Raw genomic sequence first — 24,654 nt, forward strand, 5'->3', positions numbered from 1 at the left:
TTGGATTGATCCAAGGAATAATGTCTAGATGAGATAGATTTCCATCCACAAGAAAAAATAAAAGGCCATGAAAAGGAGTTTCAAAAGATAGGAACAGAAAGATACCTCTTTTTAACATAAAGAAAGCAAGCACAACTGAATGGAATCAATTCTGGAGAATATATATCCACTTGATGAAGCTTCAAATCTTAAGCTGGGCTCTTTGTCTTCCACGAAGGCCTCCAAAAAAATAAAAATGCAATTTAATGTACTTGATTCCAACACAAACATGAATTATTAGTGCCAAGAGGTCGAGATGATAGAGCCTCCTGCAAATCCACCAACTACCACCAGCAACAAGATGTAGCGAAATCCTTAATTTAATATGTAGTATAGGAATTAGGAAACTAGTCAGCTTTCTATTATTCTTCCTTTTGATTTCCCCGAGAGACCTGTAGCTAACTGAGCAAGTGATAAGAACTTAAACCCTAATTAAAAGGCTGTTGATGTTATTAAATAAAAAAGAATAAAGGGTTTGAGACTTTGGAGTTCAACCCACTAAGGCAGGAATTGCAGAAAAAGACAGTGTATTTCATCATATGAGGAAAAAAAAAAAGCTGGAGAGACTGACAGAAACACACACAGTCATAATAACTGGATTTGAAAGAAAACATACTATAATTGTATGAAAAGATCAATGATGAAAAATTAACCACTATCTGATTCAGGCAGAACAAACCCATAGTCAAAACTTTTCATCATTACACCAATCTGCTTGTAATTAAACGACCTTAATTTATATATATTGAAACAAAACCCCATGAACACACATGGTAAATATATATATATATATATAGCTGCTGTAACGGCTAAAAGAATAAAGAAATGATTACTCACCTGTTAAACTAATCATGCTACTGATGATCGATAAAATCCAAGAATAAAACCACTGCACTTTCATGTAAAAATATTAAAAGTGGAAGCAGTAATTAAGGGGAATGAAGCCTGGTCCAAAAGCACAAATTAAACAGGGAGTAAGACTATCTTTCGATTGATCTTGAAAGCTAATCAGTTTTAGGGTCGAAACAGATCAAAATAGATGGAGAGTTGGGTGCTCTTGAACCAGACAGCATTCCCCTCAACGAGAAAAGCTTCCCACCTGCATATGATCTTCCTTCTTCACTTTTCCGCTCTTCTTTCCTTCAATACAACAATTCTTTTGCGGGTTTCGTGTGATATATTGTTGATGACGATGAACATAATCATTTGCTTTTACGAGAGAAAGTAAAAGCGGTGAAAGAGAGAGATTGAGGAAGAACATGGGGGTCCCGAGGTCGTGGTCATTTCTGGAACCCAGCTGTTGGGTTGGGTTCAGCTCTTTTCTTTTGCTCTAACTTTTTGAACTCTAAATTATAAGCAAATCCTGTAAAAAACTGCCCAATGGATTTTGGTCATCATGATCTTCTTATTGAGAGTATGCAAAAAGTGACACTGTGATTTTTCTGATAGGAGTATCATGTAATACCTTATCAGTGGGCTCATGTTTCTACCTCGCACCAAATTTTAAGCAGTGTCCCTCTCAATAATTTTTTAACCAAAAATTAAATATAAAAAATAAAAGTAATGCTAGTATAGTTTAATCCAATCACGAGTTGTCATGTAGAACGAGTTCTAAATATTTCTGAAATCCTTGTAGTGTAACCAGGTGTAATGTAATTTTGCCGACATTAGAGACAAAAATTGTTATTAATTTATAATTTTTCCAATATCTTTTCGGTGGTGGATTTTGTGTAATTATATCTATAAGCTTTATACTACTGTTTTTAACGCTTTTCTTTTTGTTTTTTTGAACAGTTGAAATCAAATTTCGGTCACAAGCATTGATCAATTCATAAATGAAAAACATGTCAACAACTTGTAACCAAAACAAAAAAAGAAATAGAAGAACACGCAACAGCTCTCTTTGTTGCTTCTGCAATTAATTAAACAATTTAGACTTGTAGCAGTGTGCTATTAAAGAACAAAAGCAAGAGAGAAAGATGGCCATGAAAGTATGAGAGCTATTTGTTTTGGGTACATAGCCCAAAAGAACCACTACTTTGACTGAGATCGTATAAGGCACACCATGTAAGATGTTTCAGGTTTTTTCCAATTCAAGTCAAAACATGAATCGACTGTCCTTGGGGAAAACTTCCAAGCAATAAACATAAGGGGAGTTTTCACCATTATTAAGAATTCATATGAGTTCCCCATTTTCATTTTATGTGGATGGGGACTGCGGCGATGAGTGCCTACGAGGACGAGATCAGATGTTTTCAGTCACATTTTGGTCATACAACAGAAAATTAATCTCTTTTGTCTTCTCTCGTGCGTTTGAACCAATCAAAGGGGAAGCTAAAGTCTGAAAAAGTCATGCCACCTCTTTCACCAAAAAAGAAAAAAAAAAGTTTAAGTACAGGTGGCTGTTGAAGCCCATGGTGGTCTACTGCCTAAACTTTCAATGGGCCTTAAAACTTGGTGGGCAAGTAGGTTCACAAGTTTCTTACTCTCTAAGTTTCTGGATTAATGGCCTAGGTCATGCCCAACATTTGAATTTAAATTCCGGCATATATCACAAATTAGATACTAGTATGAATTAAATGTTACATATGGTTCAAGTGTATACTATCTGTTCAAAGAAAAGCAGTAGTATTTGTGAACACGTGTTTAATTCTTAGCAAATGACAAACTTTTTTAATTAATAAAACATGTAATTAGCTAGTTTTGTAACTCATATACAGCTTATCAACCGTATTAATTGTTGAGGACCAATGAGTTAAACCAGCGATTCAAAAGTTTTTGTTATGAACAAAATAAAGATCGCAATGATTGAGACCGACTCACCGGTCACAAACTTCGAGTTTAAGCCCAACAAAGTATGGGAGAGAGAGAGAGAAACTCGGAAAAAGAGTACCACCAAACTCGGTTTGAAATTCAGTGCACGTAACTTTTGTTTTGTCTTCATCGTCGGCAGCCACTGGGCATTTTGCACCAATCGTCCAACAGCGCGTGTCATGTTTGGGCGCCATTGAACAGCCGTGGCCAAAGGTGGGTATGAATGGTTTGACATTTGCTAGCAATTTGGGACGCCCACGCTTTGCCTAAAGGGAACACAACATTGGAATTATGGCCGTTCAATGACAAATCAAGGCGTCGTTTTCAGAAGCACTCGGTTTTATGGCGTCCCTTGGCACGCAGTCTTTAATGATAACGCACAGCCTAGCCTCCTGGACTTGGGACAGCTACCACGCTTTGGAGTACCACAAGACAAAACATATGAATCGGCCTTCTAATTAAGGTGAAGGTTGTAATTATGGATGGGTTTTGGCAATTGGAGAAATAGTCTCCTCTTTGTTCAAGGATTTTCAAGGCTAGGGGGCTCAGGTCGAATCAAAGACGGGCTCCAGAGACCCGCACGGATCGATAAAAGACGGTGTGAACATTTCCATGCCTGACGCATTCGAGCCCACCTCTCTAACCGCAAATCTACTATCAAGTAGGCCATGAAAGAATCAAGCCATTGATTAATTAATAGATTGAAAGTTGTTTCCAATATATATGAACTCATTTGTTCTGGTTTAGGTAACTTAAAGTACAAGAATAATTATTGTTTTCAAAATCATTTAATAATGATAGAAAATTGCCCGCTGCAAGATCATGGGCAAATGTGATCATAAAAACCCATAGAGGATTCAGTCACTAGACCCATTTTTTCAATTATATAAACCACCGTGTTTTTGTTGGAACTACTACTTCCTACCCGTTATATATTGAGCTGCATCAAACAAGTTCAGGCAAATGCCATGGCAAGCTCGATAAGTGTACAAGGTTGGGTTGGGGAATGGGAGGAAGAAAGAGGAGAGAAAGAAGGGGGTTGAAGGGAGGGCTCATCGAAAACGCATCTTAAGTTCCTGGAGTAGAGGCCGACGTATGTACTTGCTTGAAGATGACGCTTGAACAACCATGGACCATCGACATTTAACCTCTGTTTAGTCATGTAAAACAGGTAAAATGGGAACACAGTTGACGGGTGTTGGACTATGTGTTAAATTCATTGGGCTTACCATTGAAAGCGACACATAGCAATATCACTCGCTAGAAACCAAATTGATTTCTGAAGAATGAGATAACTTTGTTTAGATTAGCTTTGTCCAGAGCCAACTGGCATTATTGGCTGTAAATATAAAAGCCTTGCTTTCATCTGTGATTTAACATGACAACAATCAAACATCTCTTTTGTCCACATTAGGCGAGCCTATTGATCCTCATCTTGTACTCGATGACGTGTGATGGCGCAGCCTAACCTACCTCCTCGGTCTGATAAACAAACAATTTTCTTTTTTTTTTTTCCTGCTAAGTAACGTAGACATAAAGTGCGGTGGCGAAATCATTACCTTATACTATTGCTTCAAGGAGAAAATATTAAGCTTGGAAATTCTCATGGGACAGGTTCTGAATTTCTCCCAAGGCCAGGTTCAGACCCAGGTCTTATCTTCATGCAAGTGACATTGACGTTAGATCCGATTATGAATTAACGTTGAACCAGGAAAAGAAATAGAGTCGTCTTTTTGGAAGAATGATCTCTGGAAAGACGCCCACTGAAGTGACGTGGAGGCTGTTCGTTCGAGTTCAAAACGAAACCAAGTTATTTTTCAAGTACATAACTTGAATCGGGTACCAGCTACCGATGAGGATATATATCCACCCGAGCAGGATAGAACTACATGTTTTGATTCAGTTAGGGGATGTCTCACACTTTTAAGGCAATTATGTCTACAATTTAAGCCGAAGTGGATACACGATCTGATTTTATAAGACTTCACCAAGCACAAAGATGATAAAAAATTAATGCACGTTGTGTCAGCAACTCTCTACTCCTAGAAGAGTAGCAGAAACATTGATCAATGATCAAGCAGCTGCTCTTAATGAAGCTTCCTTTGGCCAATAGTTCAATCAACTATAACTGTAGCAACATCTTCAAAGAGTGCAACAAATAGTGGAAAGGCATAATCTTGCTTCAAATCATTAGTTGTCAACAACTGCGTGTAAGAAATGATTTAAAATATTAAAGAATGCAAGAACATCCAAAACTGGACTAATATCTACGAATCTTCAAATGCTCGACCGGACAAATATAACTACCCCGGATCCCTGTGGGAACCTCGATTATCGTGAGCGGGACAAGCATGACAGCAAAATCCAAAAGCAACCTACCACACAGCTCCAAATAGAAAGAAAACAGAGAGGAGGTCAACAATTCTGAATATTTTGGAATTCCCCAGACTCAACTAACAACAAAATGATCTTTGGTTTAGGTGAAAAGTCAACAAGCAAATCTCGAATCATTAGGTACTTTCCAACCATGGGGAATATGAATCTCATGTAAACCCGTCCTACATCTCTTCTCCAAACATGAACGACCTCCCAAAGTCAATTGCATTCTATATAAAACATATACTTGACTATTGAAAATGTTTGGTCCTTTTGTTCTGTTCCGTTCCGATCTTAGCAGTGAAAATATTATTAGGAAAACTTTCTCCTCCACATAATTGTTTGTTTCCTCATTTATGGCCTTTAACTTTCTGCAGGCATCTTAATGTTTATATAAAGCAAATGCATGCATCGACCATTGCCATCCATGTGCTAATTGCTGTGGCTCCATTTACTTTGGTTAGATATTTCAAAAGCAAAAGTGGTTCAGTCTGAGATGTTTTATAACTTTTCCTCTTGTAGATTAAGGCATCCAGCCCTTTGTTGCATGTGTGCATGAGTGACAAGAAAAATAGCTTTCCTCCCATTTCTAATTTCATTCATGCAACAGTGCCGGGATCAGGGCAGCAACCACAGAAGCTGGATTATAGTTTACAAATGGAAACGAATGAAGACATAGATATCCACAAGGCATAGGAAAGAGAATGCCACACGATAGCTAGCCGTATTGGTTAGGAGAATCCAGCAATCAAAAGTCTCAATCATTTGAAAGCAACCATACGAAGTACCTTTAATCGTGGCCAACTATATATCTGCAGGCCCCCCTCCTCGGTAGAATTCTAATTCCAAGCACATTCACCTTGAAAGGAGATGAAAAAAAAAAGAGTTATAAACTCTCTCTGTAATTACAGATAAGAGTATATTAACCAGGAGTTATATTTAAAACCTTAAAATTCCAATAATGGAGAGAGAGTATCATCCAGCAGGACATGAAGAAGTAGCAGAACAGCCACCTCAAACTCCAAGGAAGAAGAAGAATAAGATGAAGAACAAGAGGAGGTTTAGTGATGAGCAAATCAGGTTACTAGAGTCCATTTTCGAATCAGAGACGAAGCTCGAACCAAGAAAGAAACTGGAACTGGCAAGAGAGCTCGGGCTCCAACCTCGCCAAGTAGCTATATGGTTTCAAAACAGAAGAGCTAGATGGAAGTCAAAACAGATAGAGCAAGATTACAGAACACTCAGAGCTAATTACGACAACTTAGCATCGAGATTTGAATCCTTGAAGAAAGAGAAACAGACCTTAATGTTACAGGTACTCCGATGTTCTACTTCTTACTCTATCACAATGTTCAGTGTGGGTTTATTTAACAGAATTACTGCCCTGCAAGGTCATAGAACTTTTGTTTTCCTTCTCAGTTGCAGAGTCTAAGTAAACTGCTGGCAGAACCTCATGACATAAATAAAGCCAGAAAGGGTCTTGACACAGGCGGTGGTTCGGAAAATGGAGATACCAAGTGCGAGCCTGAAGCAGAAGTACAGCCAAGTTTCCAACAGGCAGGAGTAGAAGAGAGGGGATTCCTTGGCTTACAAATTGAAAACGACAGACATATCGAGCATGCAGCGCAGCCAGGAGACGAATTTATGAGCATGGAGGAATATAGAAATGACTCCCCTGCATCACCTGAAAAATTGTGTGGATTTGATTCGTCTGGTCTTTTCGATCATTCATGTAGCAATTCTCAGTGGTTAAACTTTTGGATTTGAAAAGTGGGCTACACCTACAAAACGAAATGTTTTCCATGTCTGTTTGAGTGTTGGTTGTCATGTGCCATTAGAGTAGGCGAGAATCAGGAAACTGAAGTGGAGGCTCCCTTGCTGCCCACCAACATCAACCAAGCAACCAAAGCAAAAGGCTTGGAAGGCATAGAAACCGTCCACCGAACATGTTTGAAAAGATCTTGAGAACAAGCAGGACTTGGCTAGCTAATTCTCAGTCTGTGACTCGTCTCCATGAATTTGCTTGAACATGAGCTAGTAAAGAGTGCAACGGGATGCTAGTGGTTGTAACCAATAGATTTCTCCACCTTCTTTTTTCCTTTACCCTTTCTCTTTTTGGATTATGGGACCAGATCAACATATGGTACTGCAAATATAGCTTAGGGATTGCTCTCGACCTGCATATGTGCTACTCCTTTTTAAACACGTCTTGATTTACATTTCATTTTGTCACTCATTGGATTACCAAAGGGCACCTAAAATCCCATCGATCTGCAAACGGATTTGTTAATAAAACAGGAGAGATCAAAAGACCCTTTTCCATTAAACACTGCTGCTTCAGAACTTGTGATCACCCTAATTTGGTTTATGCTTAACTTGTCATCATATATACATATATAGTTCATTTATAGTCTGACTGATCTGTGTTTCAATATCAGTACCTCCATCCTTCCTTTTTGTTTAGCATTTGCGCCTTGAAATTGGACAAAGAATGATAAAATAATCATCCCACCAAACTATCATCGTTATTTTAAGAAGGAAAAAGCAGAGATGGAGCTTTTCTTTTTCCCTTTAAGTGATGAAGAGGAAAACGATGGAACTATCATTGTTCAATACGAGATCATAAAGTTACTCATAGAAAAAGAAAAGAAACTCCACAAAAACAAAGTCCAATAAAACACGTTTCGCCACCCTTGTGGCCTAATGTATACTTAATTAGATTAGAAAGAGAATGTTGATGACAGCCAAACGTCACAATTATTTGAAGAAGTTAATTGTTTGTGTGCAGATGAAGTACTGAGTTAAAGAGCTTTACGACAACTAAAAGAGAAGACTTTAAATATTTTATCTTTTAATTCCTATCAACAAAAGGACAGTTTGGCCGAGTGGTCTAAGGCGCCAGATTTAGGCTCTGGTCCGAAAGGGCGTGGGTTCAAATCCCACAGCTGTCAAATTTGTTTTTTTCATCTAACTTTATAACCTTTAACTCAATTTAGTATCGGGTTGAATCCAACTTGATAACGGGCTTTCAATTCTAAAATTTGGCATAAACTGGGTAAAAACATTTTGGGCCACAACATCAACATGTGCGATTTAAGCTTAGCGTTTTTCGTTTATGGCGACAGCCGGAGGATAATGACACATCAAATTGTTTTTAACACCTGAAATTGAAAATTGGAAAGTAATTTGACTTGTGAAAATTTCCCAAACTAGCTTTGTGGTAGAAAGTAGTAGTAGCAGTGACTGCGGTGACTGATCGAAGTGGAGGGGTTTCTGAGACCATGCCTCATCTTTTCCAAGTTTCAATTTGAACCACAAAAGGCACACCGAAACTATAATAACTAACAGCAAACTTCATCATTCCGAAAAACAAAAAACAGCGGACTTTAGTTCTTCTTTCCCAGCTACTGGAGTGTGTGATTGAAAACATAGGCGATGGCTTTCTCAAACTCAGCTCCCGCAGCTTGCATCACTTGTCTCAGCTCTTCCAATCAATTCGCTCTCCCATCTTCACCTGTCAAGTCTCTCAAGTTCCCTCTCTTCTGGCCCTGGCAAAGGGTACTTCGTTATCTATCTCTAAGCTTGTTTGATTCTATGGGAGGTATTAATTTTCAGTGGTTGTTTTACTGGGCAGGTGAAGATGGGTCCTTTGACTGTGTCTCCAATGGGGTTTGGGACGTGGGCATGGGGCAACCAGCTTCTCTGGGGTTACAAGGAATCAATGGATTCTGAACTTCAACGAGTTTTCAATCTTGCCGTGGAGAACGGCATCAATCTTTTTGATACTGCGGATTCTTATGGGACTGGAAGACTCAATGGACAGAGTGAAAAACTTCTAGGAAAGTTCATTAGAGAATTTCGAGGTTGGTTTCTTTCTCTCAGTCTAAATTTAACCTGCCTTGCTGTGGATTGAACATTGGACTTTGATTTTGTTTGAGAAGCTTCTAAGTTGTTTGTTCAACTGACTCTTGTCAATTGTCAACTTATTATACTGCATTTTCTTTATGTAGTACTGCTTAATTTTGCGATGGTTCTCATAATAAGTTAAGGAATTTGAAATTAGTACAATTAGAGATTGTTATTCAGTTCTGACACAATTGACCTTTATTATTATAGCTGATAAAACCAGGACTCTTCAGTCATCATCCCAATCTTACAATAGAGAGTGTTAATCTTACCATTCTAGTATTTAATTTTCTATATTGTTGTTATCTCAGGGGAAAAGCGGATAGAAGATGAGATTGTAATTGCTACAAAGTTTGCAGCATATCCCTGGCGTCTAACACCAGGTCAATTTGTTCAAGCTTGCAGGTTTGCTATTCTATTGCTTTTATATAAGTGATCCTCGTTTATCTCACAATTCACCGACATGTAGTAATGATAATTAAATTTGATGAAGAACATTTTTCCAGGGCCTCGAGGGATCGAATGCAGATTGAGCAAATTGGAATAGGACAGTTACACTGGTCCACTGCAAACTATGCTCCCCCACAAGAATTAGCTCTTTGGGGTGGTTTAGTGGCAATGTATGAGCAGGTTGCCGTTAATTACTTTTAAAGTGGTTATTATCATGCAGTTTGCTAGAAACAAGGTTATTCATTTTCCATTGGCATGTGAAAATTTTGTCCTAGATTCAAACTTAAACCACCAAAAGTTGAGAATATCTTTTTGGCATCATAGCTAGTTTGTTTCTGTAGTCTTTTGGATGATTTTTTTTGTTGTTGTTCACTGGTTGAAATCTACTTGATATAAATTTTCAGGGCTTAGTTAAAGCTGTTGGAGTTAGCAATTACGGACCCAAACAGCTTGTAAAGATTTATGATTACCTTAAAGCCAGAGGAGTCCCTCTACGTTCAGCTCAGGTATAGATAATTTAGAAATATTTCTATTCTTTTCATGTTAAGAGGAATTTTGTTTTGGTTATACTTGCTTGTGTTTCATGTAGCAAAACTAAGAACCACCGCATCCTTGAAATATCGTGTTTCCCCTCACACCTGCTTTGTGTTATTTTAAAACCAAGTGCCCCTACAGTTACACTTGCTTTAATTTTTGTGCCTGTGTTTCTTGTTTTCATCAAATTCAAACAATCACACATTTTTGGCCCACTCTTACTGCCATACCTCTGGTTTTGTGATTTTTCTTTTCTCTCTATTCCAACCCTATGTTTTGGAGTTTCTAATCTGCTTGATGGCCATGGCTTCTAGTGGATGCATATGCCCAACTACCTAAAGCCTCCAGCAACAGTAGCTCTATTTAAAGATAGCCACATTTAAACACATGCATAAAGAGTGTCCGGGCTCATTCTGCCTCCCTTCTCCAAAACCCCAACTCCAAGGATGTTAAATGACAGAGAAAAATGTATAAGTGGGTTTCAGCGTTTCACTGAAGAACATGATTCAACTTGTGGTTTTATTTCGTTTTGTTCATTTGATTCAAAATTTTGTAGAAACAGTTAAGAAGCTATAAATATGGTAGCTACTTGCAAATAGCATATTCCTGCTTAATAGAGGACATGGCTGAGTTTATCATGGATGTCAATAAGCTTAGTGCATGGATGATATATGGGCACTTTTCTATTTTTGGTTTGTGTACAAGAAGAGAGCACTACTGTTCAATCTCTTAGATTTTGTACTCAAAACGGCCACCCAAGCTAAGCCTCAATGGCAGACTATCTATCTAAAATAGAATACTTTGATGTATCCCATGCCTGAACATGTAGCTACTACTAAGGCTTACATCCAGAATGACCCCAATTTCAGGTACAATTTTCTCTGCTAAGCATGGGAGAAGAGCAGATGGAGATTAAGAATATTTGTGACTCTCTGGGTATCCGCTTGATTTCTTATAGTCCTCTGGGACTTGGAATGCTTACTGGAAAATATACACCTTCCAGGCTTCCAAGTGGGCCTAGGTAATAGAAATACTACTGTTTGTTACTTTTAGATAAGGTAAAAGAGATTTAAAGGATCTTCTCAGTGCTTGGTTGACTGCTTATTTCATGACAAGCGTTTTCGCCTCTTAACAGGGGCCTGCTATTTAAGCAAATTCTTCCAGGACTGGAGCCCTTGCTGGTTTCCTTAAGAGAAATTGCAGAAAAACGGGGCAAAACCGTACCTCAGGTACTTCTGATGTGAACTTTGTTTGCAACTATTTCATTTGTAAGTTGCACTCCATCCTTAGAAATTTAAGCAGCCTATTAGAACTTTTTAAGTTCTCATTAACAATAACTTAAGTGTGTTATTAGATCTTTGGCCTTATCTTTTAAGTATTCTCTTCTAGAGCACCAAACATCCTCCAACACCAAGTAGTTTTACATCTAGGCCTAGCCTCACTCTCGAAGGAGAATACAAGCATTGAGTTTGTTGGAACATACATACTCCCTCCTTCGATGGCCTGCCGTTGCATCTGTGTGTCGGGACTTTTATCACTTGGTGCTTGGTTGGTCCTCTGACAAGAATGACATGTTCAAAGTTACTTGGCCAAGTTTCTATTTTAATAGTAAAATAGAAACTACACTATACGTTAGTAGATCACTGGATTGTATAGTATTCAGTTTGAGTCAAGATAAGATTCTCTTACTGCAAACATGAAGAGAAATACGGAGATCCAACCTCAATTTTGATGTTAATTAACTTAAGCATTAAACAGGATATGCATGCAATATACCTAAATAAAATGTCATTTGCAGGTCGCAATAAACTGGTGCATCAGCAAAGGCACCATTCCAATACCTGGAGTTAAATCAGTGAAACAAGCACAAGAAAATTTGGGTGCTCTTGGATGGCGCTTAAGTTCAAATGAGTTGCTTCAGTTAGATTATGCAGCTCAGCAGTCTCCAAGGAGGATGATCCAAAATATTTTCCAGACAAAATAATCAGTTTAGAACTACAGCATCGAATCTATGGCATGGAGAAATCCAATGGGGTGCAATTGAGGAATGTAATTTTGACGAAGTGCATAAGCACCCCCAAAGAAAAGAACCATTTTGGGGTGCAAATCACAGAAACTGCTGATTAGTGGTATTTCCATCAACTAAAAGGGCCGTGGCAGTAGGATTGCCATCCTACAACTTTCCAACAAATAGAAGAGAGGAGGATTGGAGCAACATCTGTTACCAATTTTGCAGCTGAAATGCAGGAAATGGCGTGAAGCCTACAAATGAACATTAAATTGTATATGAAGCACAACATACAGTATTCCATGTATCATATTTGCAGAGTTGCTAAGTTGTTCATGCACAAAATCATTGAAAAAACTTGCTTTCAGAAGTGGAAAAACGTTCCAATATTCCTTTTCAGCTTCATGAGTATTTTATTCTTCACCAAAACATAATTCTAGGTGGAAGGCCCCGAGCAGAACACAGTAATAAAACAAACAGGAGAATGAAACCATCATTATATCAAAAATGAGAAACTCACTGTCAAAGACAAACAAATTCACATACACCACAAGAGGTTCAACTTAATGAAATTAAAGCTAACTTTGGGATAGTCAAGATGTCAGTTATTTAGAACTATATTGTCCAAACAAAACATCCAGAAATCTAATAATACCAAACGTAGAATTCCTCCCTCAAATTTTGCAAACTACTTGATCTTCTTCTTTGGCCTCAACTGTCAACACAAAGAACTAATTGTCAATTGGGTGCAATAGAAAAAGCAGATGAAGTTTACATGATGAAATCTGGATAGTCATTGGCTCATGCATATTCAACAGGATGACAACATAGATGATTTACCTGATTGCTATGTCCACACTTCTTTTTCCTGCAGTTCACAGCACGGGGGTGCAGACGAGCATAACACCTACAGCAAATATGTCAATGGTAATAATTCCAGTATCAACATAGAGAACAAAAAATTTTCAATACTAATTGCATGCCCATTCTATAAAGGAAAACCAAAAAATGCAATTTCATATTAAGCAGTATGGCATGCTTTTGGGGCTCATAAAATAATTTGATACTTCAAAAGAAGAGAACAAAAATGCTGATTTCAAGAATCAGCAGGATGCAGGTACCTATTTAGAAAAAAGGGATGATCTAACTAGATGCATTTTCAACATACATGCTAGTGCTCCAATAAAGATTCATTTCAAACAAAGTTTGTAAACTACTAAAGAAGTAACCATAGAGACAATAAAAAGTGCAGACATACTTGCGGCAGATCATCTTGTCCTGGTTGTACTTCCTAGCCAATGCCATCAAAGAAGGCTCAATAATGCCACCACGAAGCCTCAGAACCAGATGCAAGGTTGACTCTGCGCAGTTCCACATAAACATTCAAATCAAACTAAAATAAATGTCAGATCATAAATAAAAAGGTAAAGGGTTTGAATTCAACATTCCAGTCCCTCCCCTAATTATGAGTGCTATTTTTCCTCATAGAGATCCATTAAACTATCAAGTAATTTACAATAAAGTCGATATAGATATATGAGAGTTAACTGAATTGGATCAAATGATTCCCATAAATTTCTTCTCCTCTACTTCTCTCATTTGCTCAACAAGCAAACATAATTTTCAACAAGTCCGTGGCTTTGATTCACATGTCAGCAAGAAACAAATAAATTTAAAGTACTTATAGTATCTTTTCTCAAATTGTAATGAACTTTCTCGAGAATCAACAGGGCCGATGCTCAAGAGTAATTACCTTTCTGAATGTTGTAGTCGGCAAGAGTACGGCCATCCTCAAGCTGCTTTCCGGCGAAGATCAATCTCTGCTGGTCCGGTGGGATACCTGACAACATTTAAACCGGCAAATCTAAACCGTCAAATCCTCATGATCAACGAACACATTCACCATCCGATTTCCTTCCTAAAACAGGTAGGAGACAAAAAAAGGCGGCCAAATGAAAAAAGATAAAAAAAAGAGAGAGAGAAAGAAAAGAGAGGCGTATACCTTCCTTGTCCTGGATCTTAGCCTTAACGTTGTCGATAGTGTCGCTGGATTCGACCTCTAGGGTTATGGTCTTCCCCGTTAGGGTTTTCACGAAGATCTGCATTTTCCTAACCCTGCTTCTGTTTCTGTCTCTCTCTCTCTCTCTCTCTCTATCCTTCTCAAAGCTTTTCCGTTATCAGTTTCATTATATACGTGGATATTATGGACTAGGGTTTTTGGCTATTGTTTGGTTACACGGTTTTTTTTTTTCTTGTATTGCAAACTTGGGGTGACTAATGACAGGAAACAGGAATAGGGATAGCAATATCTTTTATTCCTTCATCCACCGACTTGCCCTTTATTAAGTATAAAACTTCGAATGGTAATAAAAAAACGTTGTAAAAATTTTATAATGGCTAAAAAAAAACCTTTTCAGTCATAAATTATAAAATTTCAATAGTGAAATCAAAATTTTAATGTTTAGAAAAATAAAATTTTAACTAATAATATAAATAATTTAATAAATTACAAATATATAATATGATATGTTACGAATCTTAAAAAAAAAGTAAAATTTCAATTTATAACATAAATAATTTAATATGTTACAGATGCATAAAAAAAATAAAATTTAACTAATAACATAAATAATTTAATATGTTAAGCATGCATAATATTAATATGTTAGGGATGCTTAGAAAAATAAAATCTTAACTAATAACATAAATAATTTAAAAGCAATCCGACTTTGAAAATGGATTAGTTATTATTTCATGCTCACAAAATTAAAAAAAAAATGAATAATGTTATTATTTATATGAAAATCTTGGATAACAAGTGGAAAAAATGAATGGGGAAGAATGGTAAAATCTTAATCGCATGGAGGTATAAATAATGTATTTTTGCATGGTTGGGCTTTGGAGATCTAAACGAACAATTAACAAAGAAGGGACTTTATGATCATTTCCTCAAGCAAGCATTAAACTGTCATGAGCTAAATGGATAATATTAGATGCAATACATTGGGAATTTATAAACAACAATTAATCAAACTATGTAATCAGAAACTTTGAAAATATTAATACTCGGATCTTGTCACGACTCTTACTAGATAATGTGCTGATATAATGGCTGAAGCCTTAATTTCTATTAAGAATCAAATGATAAATTTACAGCAATGTGCTTTTGTGAAAACTGAAATAAAAGAATGATGACTCGGGTAAAATGATAATCATGGTCTTGTATATCTATGCTTATTTGTTAACATCAACCATACCATCCCTCCATGAAGTTGGTATCATGACTAGGAGGAAGAAGAAACACTACTCGTTTTCTTCTTGTTTCAACAATTTTAAGTTGTTCAGACTGGATCTGTCGTATATCACTTGCGCCAACTGAGAAAATTCATGCCTGGTTAGCTACTTTGCATCTCAAGACATGATATGGTGAGAGGATACATGTGTGATTGTATCTAATAACAAGTCTCAGAAGGGTATTGCTTTTGCATTCGATATGTAAAAAGACCATAAATGGATTTACAATTGTTTGAAGGATCTTTCCTTAACAAGTACATAGGCTACACTCAGCACCGAGCTCGAGCCATATGTCTTTATCCTCCCAGAAAAACTGGAATATGAGCTTCCCATTGTGAATAGGAGTGGAGACATAAAATCTGGAAACAATCAAATACAATCTTCTGACAAAGTGAGCTGCTCCAGAAACTGGAACTGAAAAACCTGCCACGACTTCAGTAGCAAGAGAAGTACTGATAGAAAATGGACAATTAGTACTTGAAAAGTTTTCCAACAAAATGTTCATACCTGCGGAATTGTAAACTCCCTTAAACGTGTTTTTGGTTGATGCTACTAGCTAACCAGGCAAGGCCTGATTGCAGTATTTTGAAGCTTATGCTTGAGATCAACAAGAAAACATGAAATGAAAGAAAGAGGTACCACCATCCTAAATGTAACAGTTTTTCTTGAATGTTCATTTAGTTTATTCTTGAAAGGAGCTCAAAGGGAAACAGTTGTCAATCTCTAGGTACTCAAGAGTCAATTTGTCTTTACACATTATTCCATCAGGCAGGGATGCTAGATTCTTGCAGTAGTAAATTTTGACATGCTTCAGCGTGGTAGGTAAATCGCCTTGCTCAAGAAGTGATGTGAGAGAAGAACACTTGTGAATCTCCAAGTACTCAAGGGCTTTATTGTTCTGCAGCATCATGTTAGGAAGAGTCTTCAAAGCTCCACAATCTCGGATGACAAGTAGTTGAAGCATACCTGGCAACCCCTGTTCTGGAAACGACTCAAGCTTTGGACACCAGTCAACTCTCAAATCCCGGAAAGAATTAAACTTTTGAAGCTCACAAGGCAGTTTTTTCAAGTTATCAAAATAACTCAAATCTAAAAGTTGTAGCTCTGGCAGCAACTTTATTTCTTCATCCAGTAAAGCAACAAGTTTAGGGCAGTGGCAGATTGTCAAATGTTGAAGTGAAGCAAGGGGTTTTAATCCCACCAGTTCATTTGACAAACCTTCAAGATCACCACAACCAGCAATCTTCGAATCTACAAGTTTTACAAATTGTTTAATTATACATTCATGTAGGCATTTGACAAATGAAATTAGTCTTTTATGCCGAAAGGTCAGCGAACTGAAGTCAACTATACTCCCGACAAGCTTGGCATTTGAATCCAAGAATTCTAATTTCTGAAGGTTTACAAGCCTTGGAAATGCTCCCAATTCCAAACAACCATCTATCTTTAATCCTCCCAGTGAAAGAAGGAACTTGGGCAGTTCAATTAGCTTAGTACAACACACAAGAGTAAGCGACCTGAGGCAAGGGAATTCGTCAGATTCTAAATTCTCGTGTTGAGAAAGGCCTGTAAAAGATTCAAGAGCCTCACACTTTCGAACTTTCAGTTTTTCCAAGGAAGGAAATCTGTATGAGAATTTCTTCAATATAGGACACCTGAGAATAGACGGTTGGCGAAGGCAAGGAAAAGCTTCTACTCTATTCTCGAAGGACCATTCCTCCCATTCTTTCATGTTCTCGAACTTCAGAATCTCCAACAGTGGAAAAGGCTTGATTGAAGGATTAGCATCCCCTAAAAACTCAGCCCCACATGCTTTATACCATCCATTCCTGCAATGCTGAGATCTCTGAGAGAAAGTAACTGGCGAAGAGATGGTAACAAAGTGCACTTTTTACAACCATAAAGATGCAAGCAGGCCATGTTCGTGAATGAACGATCCCCCAACCAACGTGGAAATTCTTTACCACCATAATAATTTATTGTGAGCTTTTGCAAGCTTTCACGAGCTTCTAACACATCAAACACATCTGTTTCAACTGTTTCATATCGTGACTCATTGCTGTTATAGCTCCACTCTAAAACAAATTCATCAAGGTTCTTCTTAGTCTTCAACTTTGACTGAATTGCGTCCTTGATGTTAGTCACGTTGTGCAACCCAGAAATGGTAAGTGTTCCACGGGGATTAGACAGGTTTTCAATCTCTCATCCCTAGCTGTTACCTGTCTCCGCAACAAAATTGGATAACATTTGGAGGTACGATAACCTTCCCAATCGCTGCGGCATCTTTTCTAGACTAGTTTCACGAATGTCAAGACGTCGTAAGCTAGTTAGGCTTCCCATGTCCGTTGGCAGTGTCCCAAGGGAATGACAATTTGTTAATATCAATGTCTGCAAGTTGTAGAGACTGTTTGTGGACTTAGATAATTCTTTGATCTGGCTATAAGGAAACGAAGACGTCTCACACCATTGATGAAATCTGGTAACTTAGTTCTGTCATAGCCACTAAAGGACAACAGTCTCAACAATCTTAAGTTCTGAAAAATTTCTTACAGTACCTTGTTACTCAAATTGCTCTGATGAACTCCAAACAAAGGAACTAAAGGTAAAAAGGTCCGTAGATAGTCTGACTTTGCTTAAGGGCTCAAATTTTTGGAAGGTATCATTGGATCCACGAGTGTATGACAAGTGATGAGTTTTCACTGGAACATGCTTACCCTTGCCAAAATCCATGTCTTCAAACCTAAGCCATGTTTTTCCTGAAACAGACTGTGCTAGATCTTGGATGAGATCATGCATCACAAATCATGATTTATAACCAGCACGTGTTGAAAGAAAGCTATATACTAAAGCAGAAAAATATCAGACCCACAGCTTCCATGCTTTCACCCTCTTCTGGCTGCTGGATGAAACCCTCTGCCATCCATAACAGGACTAACCTGTCTTTGCCAAACTCAAAGTCCTACGGAAATATTGAACAATAAGCAAAGAATTCTTTCAGATGCACAGGCAGATGATGATAACTCAACCCTAGAGCTGGAAGAATTGTATTATCTGGCAATTTCCACATCTTGCTACGCAAGATCCTCTCCCACTGACTGCCATCAAATGCAGAGCGCAAAAGGCCCCCAAGTGCCTTAAGTGCCAAAGGAAAGCCTCTACACTTCGATAGTCGTTTCTCACCAATATCTTTCAGCTTTGGATAAGCATCTGAATTCCATTTGGAAACACAATTTGCTCAAACAATGACATACAATCTTCTTTAGACAACTCCTCCCAATAGTGTATTGGTAGGGTGCCCAGTATTGATGCAACTTTTTCACTGCGTGTTGTTACCATAATTCTACTCCCTGCTGCACCCTTGGCTAAAAGAATCTTCAGTTCATCCCAATTCTCATAAACTTCGTTCCAAGCATCATCTAACACAACTAAAAATTTCTTTCCCTTTAACAAATTTGTCAGCTTCTCTTGAAGTAAATCCAAATTCTTGTCATTACAGGTCTTTCTAGTAATTGACTCAACAAGCGTTCTTGTGATCCTCTTCGCATCAAATTCATCTGCTACACAAGCCCAAGCTTTCAAATCAAAGCGATGCTTCGCCATCTTCTCACCATAAACGATTCAGACCAGAGTTGTTTTGCCAATGCCCCCTAAGCCAACTATAGGGATAACACGAACCTTATCCCCAGTTCCATGTCCAGATTTCAGCAATTTCATGGTCTTGTCCTCATCAGAGTCTCTCCCAAAAACACATGATTCATCAAACATGGGAGTTGTTGGTGTTCTTCCTATAATCTAAGACCATTTAACTTCTACATCTTCTTTCAGATTGAGAATACCTTGTTGTCTAACAATATCTTCAAGCCTTCCTGCAGTAGTGTTCATTCTTGACTCTAAACGCTGTTTAAAAGGATTGATGGCAGCAGCTATATCCTTCATCTTAAAATCTATCCCTTCCTTGACTGAATCACTAGCATTTACCAATTCTAAGCGAATAGTTACCTTGCTGGTGCTACTACATGATTCAAGAACGTCGGTATCTATCGCATCAATTATGTCCTCTGCATCCTATGTTACATCTTTGACCTCCTCCAGCCAAGTCCTGACATTTGGGTCATTGAATTGCATCTCCTCGGCATGATTAATTCAACTTTTTGTAACAGAGACTTATTGATGTTCCACTTCATTAAGTAATCTATCACATCTTGAGTGAAAAATTTGTTAAGCAGCAAGCTTACAGATGCAGTTTCAAATGCTCGTCCGATGGGCATAGTTAGTTTCAAAGAGAAATTGACAGACTCAGTAGAGGCAGGAGGACTCGTTAAACAATGGTGAGAACGAAAACTTGGCCGGCTATAGATGGTTATTGGCAAGACAACCTTTGACCAAGACTTAATTTTGTAGTAGTATACTTAAAAGAAATTCCAAGTTGGTTGTTAAAAAAGAAACTGACATCTTTGTAGTTAGGGGTGTGCATGGGTCGGTTTCGGTCGGTTTTTCGTCAAAACCGATCAAAAATTTTTAGGATATAACTGACTGCAATGATATAAAGTCGATTTCAGTCGGTTTTTTAGAAAGTCAGTTTCGATCGGTTTTTGATGATGAGATCAATGGGTTGACTTAAGTTGACTTGGGCTAAAATGAATTGAATTGAACTATGATTTATGGGCTAAAATGGTTAAAGATTAATGGCTAAAATGACTCGTGGGAGACTAGGAGGGGGGAGGCCCAGGCCGGCAGGGGGGGAATCGAGACTTGTGGAGAGCGGGCAGGGGGGAATCGGGACTCGTGGGAAGGGGGCCGAGGGAATCAAGTCGGGTCCGTCGGGGGGGGGGGGTTGGAGCCTGGGAGGGGGACTGGCTGGCCAAGGGAAATCATTCAAATCAACACAACAATCAGGATGGGGGGAGGGGGTCGGGGGAAATAGTAGGGGGCGAGCCATAGATAGCCGGGGTAGCCGGGGGGCTCGATTTCTCAGTCGGTTCGGGGGAAAGGATTCCTCCGACGACCGAGCCGATCAACCGACAAGTCGGCCGTTGACCAACCGACGGTTAACAATAACCGTGGCTGCAGTCGGTTGGACGGCTCCAACTGACCGTTGCCCACTCCTATTTGTAGTATTGCATTAGGACCATTTGGTATGAACTATGGAGTATGGACAGAGAAAACTAGAAGTCTAAAGCCAAGATTAATGATGTTCCAACCAAACAGCCTTAACTCAAACTGACCCACGTGTCTAACGAAGGCCTTCCCCACATCGTTAGTAACTCCAGCTCACCATTTCACTAAAGCCAGTTTTGCCTGGATCACAAACCAAGTAGACCAAATCCACTGCTCTTTCAAAGAATCCCATAAAAAGGTTAACTCAGTCTGGTCCACGCTCGTCGCGTCCGTTATAAGCTGGAAGTGCGCACTGCGCATGGCATCTTCGCCTCTTCAACTTTCCACTCCACTTCGCACACTCTTCTCACCGCCGTCTCTTGGCAGATTACCTCGCATTCCTTTCCACGCCTCGTATTCTCCGCAGCGCGTGACGCCTAAGACGCTCGTTTTCTCGACTGGGATAGAGGTGTTTCGGGTCCCGGGAGATTTTGTTGGAGAGCCAAGGCGTCCATGGCGGGGACCACGACGGAGAAAGGGAAAGGAAAGGTGGAGGTTTTCGTTTCTGAGGAGGATCTGTCGGTGTCGCTTGCTAAATACACCGCCGATCTAGCTGATAAGCTCTCCAAAGAGAAACGCACTTTTACTGTCGTTTTATCTGGTGGTTCTCTCATCAAGTCTCTCAGGTCTTAAAATTTCCTTCCATTTTTTACTTAATTTTTACCATTTTATTTCTTTGTTCGATTTATTTTTCTTGAAGTAGTTGGCTTCTTTACTGAATGTCACAATCTTATGCGTTTTCTAGTTACTGCTTTTCAAAATTTATTGAATTTTGAGTTAATATCTGTATGGATTGATGATATGGGAAATTGATCGTTCAGGAAACTGGTAGAACCCCCATATATTGATTCGGTGGATTGGTCAGCCTGGCACGTTTCTGGGTAGATGAGAGGTGTTGTCCTAAGGATCATGATGACAGTAACTATAAGCTAGCGTTTGATGGGTTTCTCTCAAGGTATAATCGAAGAATATAATGTTTCTAATTTATTGTTTTTTCACTGCTGAAATGATGATAAATTTGCTTTGGGGTTAATTATTAGTACTAAATTCTGTTACTGTGATGGATATGAAAAGGCTTTTAGTCTTTGCATTGTTAGTATGGCATTTTTAGTTTAGACTACTCTAAAATTTTGAAGCAAAACGCTAATTGTTTTGCTATTTTTGATGTACAATTGGGCAATTCAGTATGAATGGGAAGGTCCAAATATGCTCGGGATTTACAACCTAGGATATATTTGATTGTTTTCTGGTTTTTAACTTAGCCAAATTAATGTTTAAAATACATTATGGTTTTGGCAACTCGATATTGTTTAATATTTTGACTGCTAGCAAGCTACCATTTTATGCTGCATCATAATTGAAATTTCACTTGGTACTGGGCTGGTAAATTCTTTTGGTCAGTGCAAGATGAAATCAAAGTCTAGTAATTAGCCATGTGAACTGCCAATGCAGGTTTTATGGTGATGTTGATATCCCATTTTCCCAACGCAATCAAGTTAAACGTGGTGTTCTCTCCTGCAGGTACCAATTCTCCCTGGTAATGTCTATTCCATCAAGATGCACTGTCTGCTGAAGGTGCAGCTGAGACTATGAGACCTGCCCAAGCATTTGGTTAACAGTGGGTGATTAGTTGTCTCAGCAGCTACGGGGTTTCCAAAATTTGATCTCATGCTTCTGGGAATGGGACCAGATGGACATGTGGCTTCTCTCTTTCCTGGCCACCGTCTGGTCAGGGAGAATGAAAAGTGGGTTACCTTCATTAAGGACTCACCAAAACCGCCTCCAGAGAGAATTACCTTTACTTTCCCTGTTATCAATTCATCTGCTCACATTGCACTTGTGGTGTGTGGTGCTGGTAAAGCAGGTCCAGTGCATACTGCATTGGGAAATGGTCAAACTTCTGAGCCGCTGCCTGTTCAGACGGTTTCTCCAGAAGGGGAGTTGGTCTGGTTTCTGGACAAAGATGCAGCCTCCAAGCTATAAGTTGTGTGCCTATAGACTATAGTTTATCCGAGTTGCTTCTCATTGCATACTTGAGTATGTTAAATTGGACCATTGTGGTCTGATCAGTGGATGTTCTACTGGAGTTTGTAACCTTGATGATAGTTACGGACTGGCAAGCCTTTTCTTTCTCGTGAGGAGAACATTCGATCTTAATAAAATGTAGGTCTTTATATGTCCCATCCTTGTATCAACTGCGACAGAGTGATGAAAGTAATCATACTGTGATAATTATTTAGAGTTCAGTGTTCATCTTGCAAATAATAAGCGGTGTGTATGAGACACATTTTGAGGTCAAAAAATGGAAAAAAAAAATCATCTGGAGGTGATTTTATTGACTTTTGAATTAAAACAAACGAACAAACAAACAGGAAGACATCCTGCAGAAGAAAAGCACATTTCCTGTTAGAAAAGTAGATTGTTGTTGTGGGAAAATGTATTTGATAATCCTTTTCTATCAGTCAATTCGAAAGGTGACGAATGAGAGCAGAACGTTACTGTATATGAACATAAGTGGAGCAGTTAGGTAGTGAATTGAACCTGTGTTGGCAACAGAACGGAAGCACCATAGTTATATTCCTGGGGTAATAACTTAATATATTTATATGAGCAGGAAGATTGAACAATGAGACTGAGCAAAGCACTCTGGATGGGGTTATTGCGTGAAGTAGGTGGTACCAGAATTCGTCATGGGACAATCATGAACAATCATGACCAGACAAGCCATGAATCAAATCAATCCCTGCTGAGGAATCGTCCATGATAAAAGTAAATAGGAACAACTGATAAAAGACTTCCAACTTGACTCTCGTTCCCCTTTTTAGCTTTTCAACCAGCAATTCTAAAAATAGCAGAATATGTGCTTCTTTGAATGGATGGTTTTTGTTCAAGTTTGGTGGGAAAGAATCAGGCAAGGATTATGCTTCATTGATTCTGCAGCCCCTTAGGCAGCAATTATAAATTACTCTTCGCCATAATTAAATTACAAGTTCTGATGCTGATTGCCGGCTGAAGCGCTCGTGCCATGACTGAAAAATTAGGAAAGCCTTCCTTCTGACCATCGGTTCCTATCGCAGATTATTTGTTTGGTTTTTTTTTTTTTATATTGGGCACATTATTTATTTCTGTATTTGAGTGATGGTATTGGTATGGGGTTTGGTATCTTCCCCTTTCTTGCAAATTAAATTGGCTTGGGGTTTCCAAACTTGCATCTGAGTCCTCAAAACTTGTCTTGGCTTTGAAGCAATGGATGCTCAGCCCAAGAGGATAATCCTTTTTATAAACAGAAACCTAACCTTGTGCCCATGGTATCAAACTTCAATGCATAGCTGCGAAGAAACCGGTGCCAAGGGTAAAAAATTTTCATTTCTCAAGAAACTAAATCGAGAAGGATATGATTGTTAAGCAATGTGATTTTGTTGTCAGTCACTCTCGAATGTTGGTCCTAAAATAGATCAGGTCAAATGGAAAGAACTGATCATTAAAATTGGTGTAAAAGCAAAACTAACTTCCTCTAGCATGGTTAATGAGCATACTTGAGCGCATCTTTCTACAAAATTAAGGCTTCATCTTTTATGATGGTAACACAACTGATTTCTCAGGGACAAGACTTCATTGAGACACACCCCTTTGGCCCTTGGGGCTTGGCGTGTTGTCACTGTCCCCATGGGAGACAGAGCTCACTTCTGTACCTCTTTAATCCCTTTCATTATTGTGGTAGGTATTTGAAAAGGTTCAGCATGCTAGCAGCAGGGGCCAGCATTCATGTAAAAGTTGATCTCCCCATGCATGTAGGAAAAAAATGAAAAAAGTGGCCCTCCATGCCAGTGAATTGATCTATTTGGTTCCCACTTCCCTCATCAAAGTTGTTCATTTTGCTATGGCAGCTTGCTGTCAAATCATCTTTTTCATGGATCCTCGTCATTTTTGGGTTCATCTGGATGGTGAAGAGAATGAAAGAGAAACTGGGCACATGGTCTTTTGTGATGTTCAGGTAACCTACTCCAAGGGTACCTAACTTGCTTACAAAATCAAATCTATCAAGGATTAATGTTTAAGAAGAGAAAATAGATCAT

General features: G+C 38.6%; 5 protein-coding genes, 1 long non-coding RNA gene, 1 other non-coding gene and 1 pseudogene across 7 annotated transcripts; 4 read left to right on the forward strand and 4 right to left on the reverse strand.

The window, feature by feature from the left end:
- Positions 1-5: 5 nt before the first annotated feature.
- LOC110416219 (uncharacterized) lies at positions 6-2,319 on the reverse strand. Its single transcript, XR_002445152.1, has 2 exons — positions 877-2,319; positions 6-441 (listed from the first exon to the last, which is right to left on the reverse strand). It is a non-coding gene; the product is annotated as an uncharacterized LOC110416219 (long non-coding RNA).
- A 3,458-nt stretch (positions 2,320-5,777) lies between these two features.
- Positions 5,778-7,461, forward strand: LOC149527724 (homeobox-leucine zipper protein ATHB-12-like). Its single transcript, XM_089784032.1, has 2 exons — positions 5,778-6,544; positions 6,649-7,461. Exons 1-2 carry the CDS (start codon positions 6,191-6,193, stop codon positions 6,994-6,996), a joined length of 702 nt encoding a protein of 233 aa, XP_089640158.1. The 5' UTR covers positions 5,778-6,190; the 3' UTR covers positions 6,997-7,461.
- Positions 7,462-8,100: 639 nt separating this feature from the next.
- Positions 8,101-8,180, forward strand: TRNAL-UAG (transfer RNA leucine (anticodon UAG)). The gene has a single exon. It is a non-coding gene; the product is annotated as a tRNA-Leu (tRNA).
- Positions 8,181-8,434: 254 nt separating this feature from the next.
- On the forward strand, positions 8,435-12,526 carry PLR1 (NAD(P)-linked oxidoreductase superfamily protein). Its single transcript, XM_021423177.2, has 8 exons — positions 8,435-8,787; positions 8,864-9,092; positions 9,447-9,540; positions 9,642-9,765; positions 9,990-10,091; positions 10,989-11,140; positions 11,255-11,348; positions 11,918-12,526. The coding sequence occupies exons 1-8, from the start codon at positions 8,665-8,667 to the stop codon at positions 12,101-12,103; spliced, it is 1,104 nt and encodes a 367-aa protein (XP_021278852.2). The 5' UTR covers positions 8,435-8,664; the 3' UTR covers positions 12,104-12,526.
- A 69-nt stretch (positions 12,527-12,595) lies between these two features.
- Positions 12,596-14,288, reverse strand: LOC110412484 (ubiquitin-ribosomal protein eL40 fusion protein). The gene is made up of 5 exons (XM_021423057.2): positions 14,130-14,288; positions 13,881-13,967; positions 13,386-13,488; positions 12,968-13,034; positions 12,596-12,842 (listed from the first exon to the last, which is right to left on the reverse strand). The coding sequence occupies exons 1-5, from the start codon at positions 14,230-14,232 to the stop codon at positions 12,816-12,818; spliced, it is 387 nt and encodes a 128-aa protein (XP_021278732.1). The 5' UTR covers positions 14,233-14,288; the 3' UTR covers positions 12,596-12,815.
- Positions 14,289-16,103: 1,815 nt separating this feature from the next.
- On the reverse strand, positions 16,104-17,153 carry LOC149527725 (disease resistance protein RPS4B-like). The gene has a single exon (XM_089785037.1). The coding sequence runs from the start codon at positions 17,151-17,153 to the stop codon at positions 16,104-16,106; it is 1,050 nt and encodes a 349-aa protein (XP_089641163.1).
- A 59-nt stretch (positions 17,154-17,212) lies between these two features.
- Positions 17,213-19,689, reverse strand: LOC110424359 (putative disease resistance RPP13-like protein 1; annotated as a pseudogene).
- Positions 19,690-20,710: 1,021 nt separating this feature from the next.
- LOC110413702 (putative 6-phosphogluconolactonase 4, chloroplastic) lies at positions 20,711-22,824 on the forward strand. The gene is given in 8 exon segments (XM_021424630.2): positions 20,711-20,979; positions 20,982-21,204; positions 21,400-21,449; positions 21,452-21,532; positions 22,098-22,130; positions 22,133-22,159; positions 22,162-22,176; positions 22,179-22,824. Coding segments are annotated over 8 exon segments (954 nt in total). The 5' UTR covers positions 20,711-20,837; the 3' UTR covers positions 22,562-22,824.
- Positions 22,825-24,654: the final 1,830 nt, after the last annotated feature.

This window comes from Theobroma umbraticum, unplaced genomic scaffold (assembly GCF_002168275.2).
Source record: "Theobroma umbraticum cultivar Fairchild unplaced genomic scaffold, ASM216827v3 scaffold_30.0, whole genome shotgun sequence".
Taxonomy (NCBI): domain Eukaryota; kingdom Viridiplantae; phylum Streptophyta; class Magnoliopsida; order Malvales; family Malvaceae; genus Theobroma; species Theobroma umbraticum.

Bases quoted from the DNA above. Each gene is read 5' to 3' on its own strand.
- LOC149527724 (XM_089784032.1), top strand. From the start codon at position 6,191: ATGGAGAGAGAGTATCATCCAGCAGGACATGAAGAAGTAGCAGAACAG. The intron at 6,545-6,648 runs GTACTCCGATGT...TTTCCTTCTCAG, and splicing joins AACAGACCTTAATGTTACAG to TTGCAGAGTCTAAGTAAACT.
- PLR1 (XM_021423177.2), top strand. From the start codon at position 8,665: ATGGCTTTCTCAAACTCAGCTCCCGCAGCTTGCATCACTTGTCTCAGC. The intron at 10,092-10,988 runs GTATAGATAATT...CCCCAATTTCAG, and splicing joins TCCCTCTACGTTCAGCTCAG to GTACAATTTTCTCTGCTAAG. The intron at 11,141-11,254 runs GTAATAGAAATA...GCCTCTTAACAG, and splicing joins AGGCTTCCAAGTGGGCCTAG to GGGCCTGCTATTTAAGCAAA.
- LOC110412484 (XM_021423057.2), bottom strand. From the start codon at position 14,232: ATGCAGATCTTCGTGAAAACCCTAACGGGGAAGACCATAACCCTAGAG. The intron at 13,489-13,880 runs GTAATTACTCTT...GGAACTGCGCAG, and splicing joins CGACTACAACATTCAGAAAG to AGTCAACCTTGCATCTGGTT. The intron at 13,035-13,385 runs GTATGTCTGCAC...TATTTGCTGTAG, and splicing joins GACAAGATGATCTGCCGCAA to GTGTTATGCTCGTCTGCACC.
- LOC149527725 (XM_089785037.1), bottom strand. From the start codon at position 17,153: ATGAAAGAATGGGAGGAATGGTCCTTCGAGAATAGAGTAGAAGCTTTT.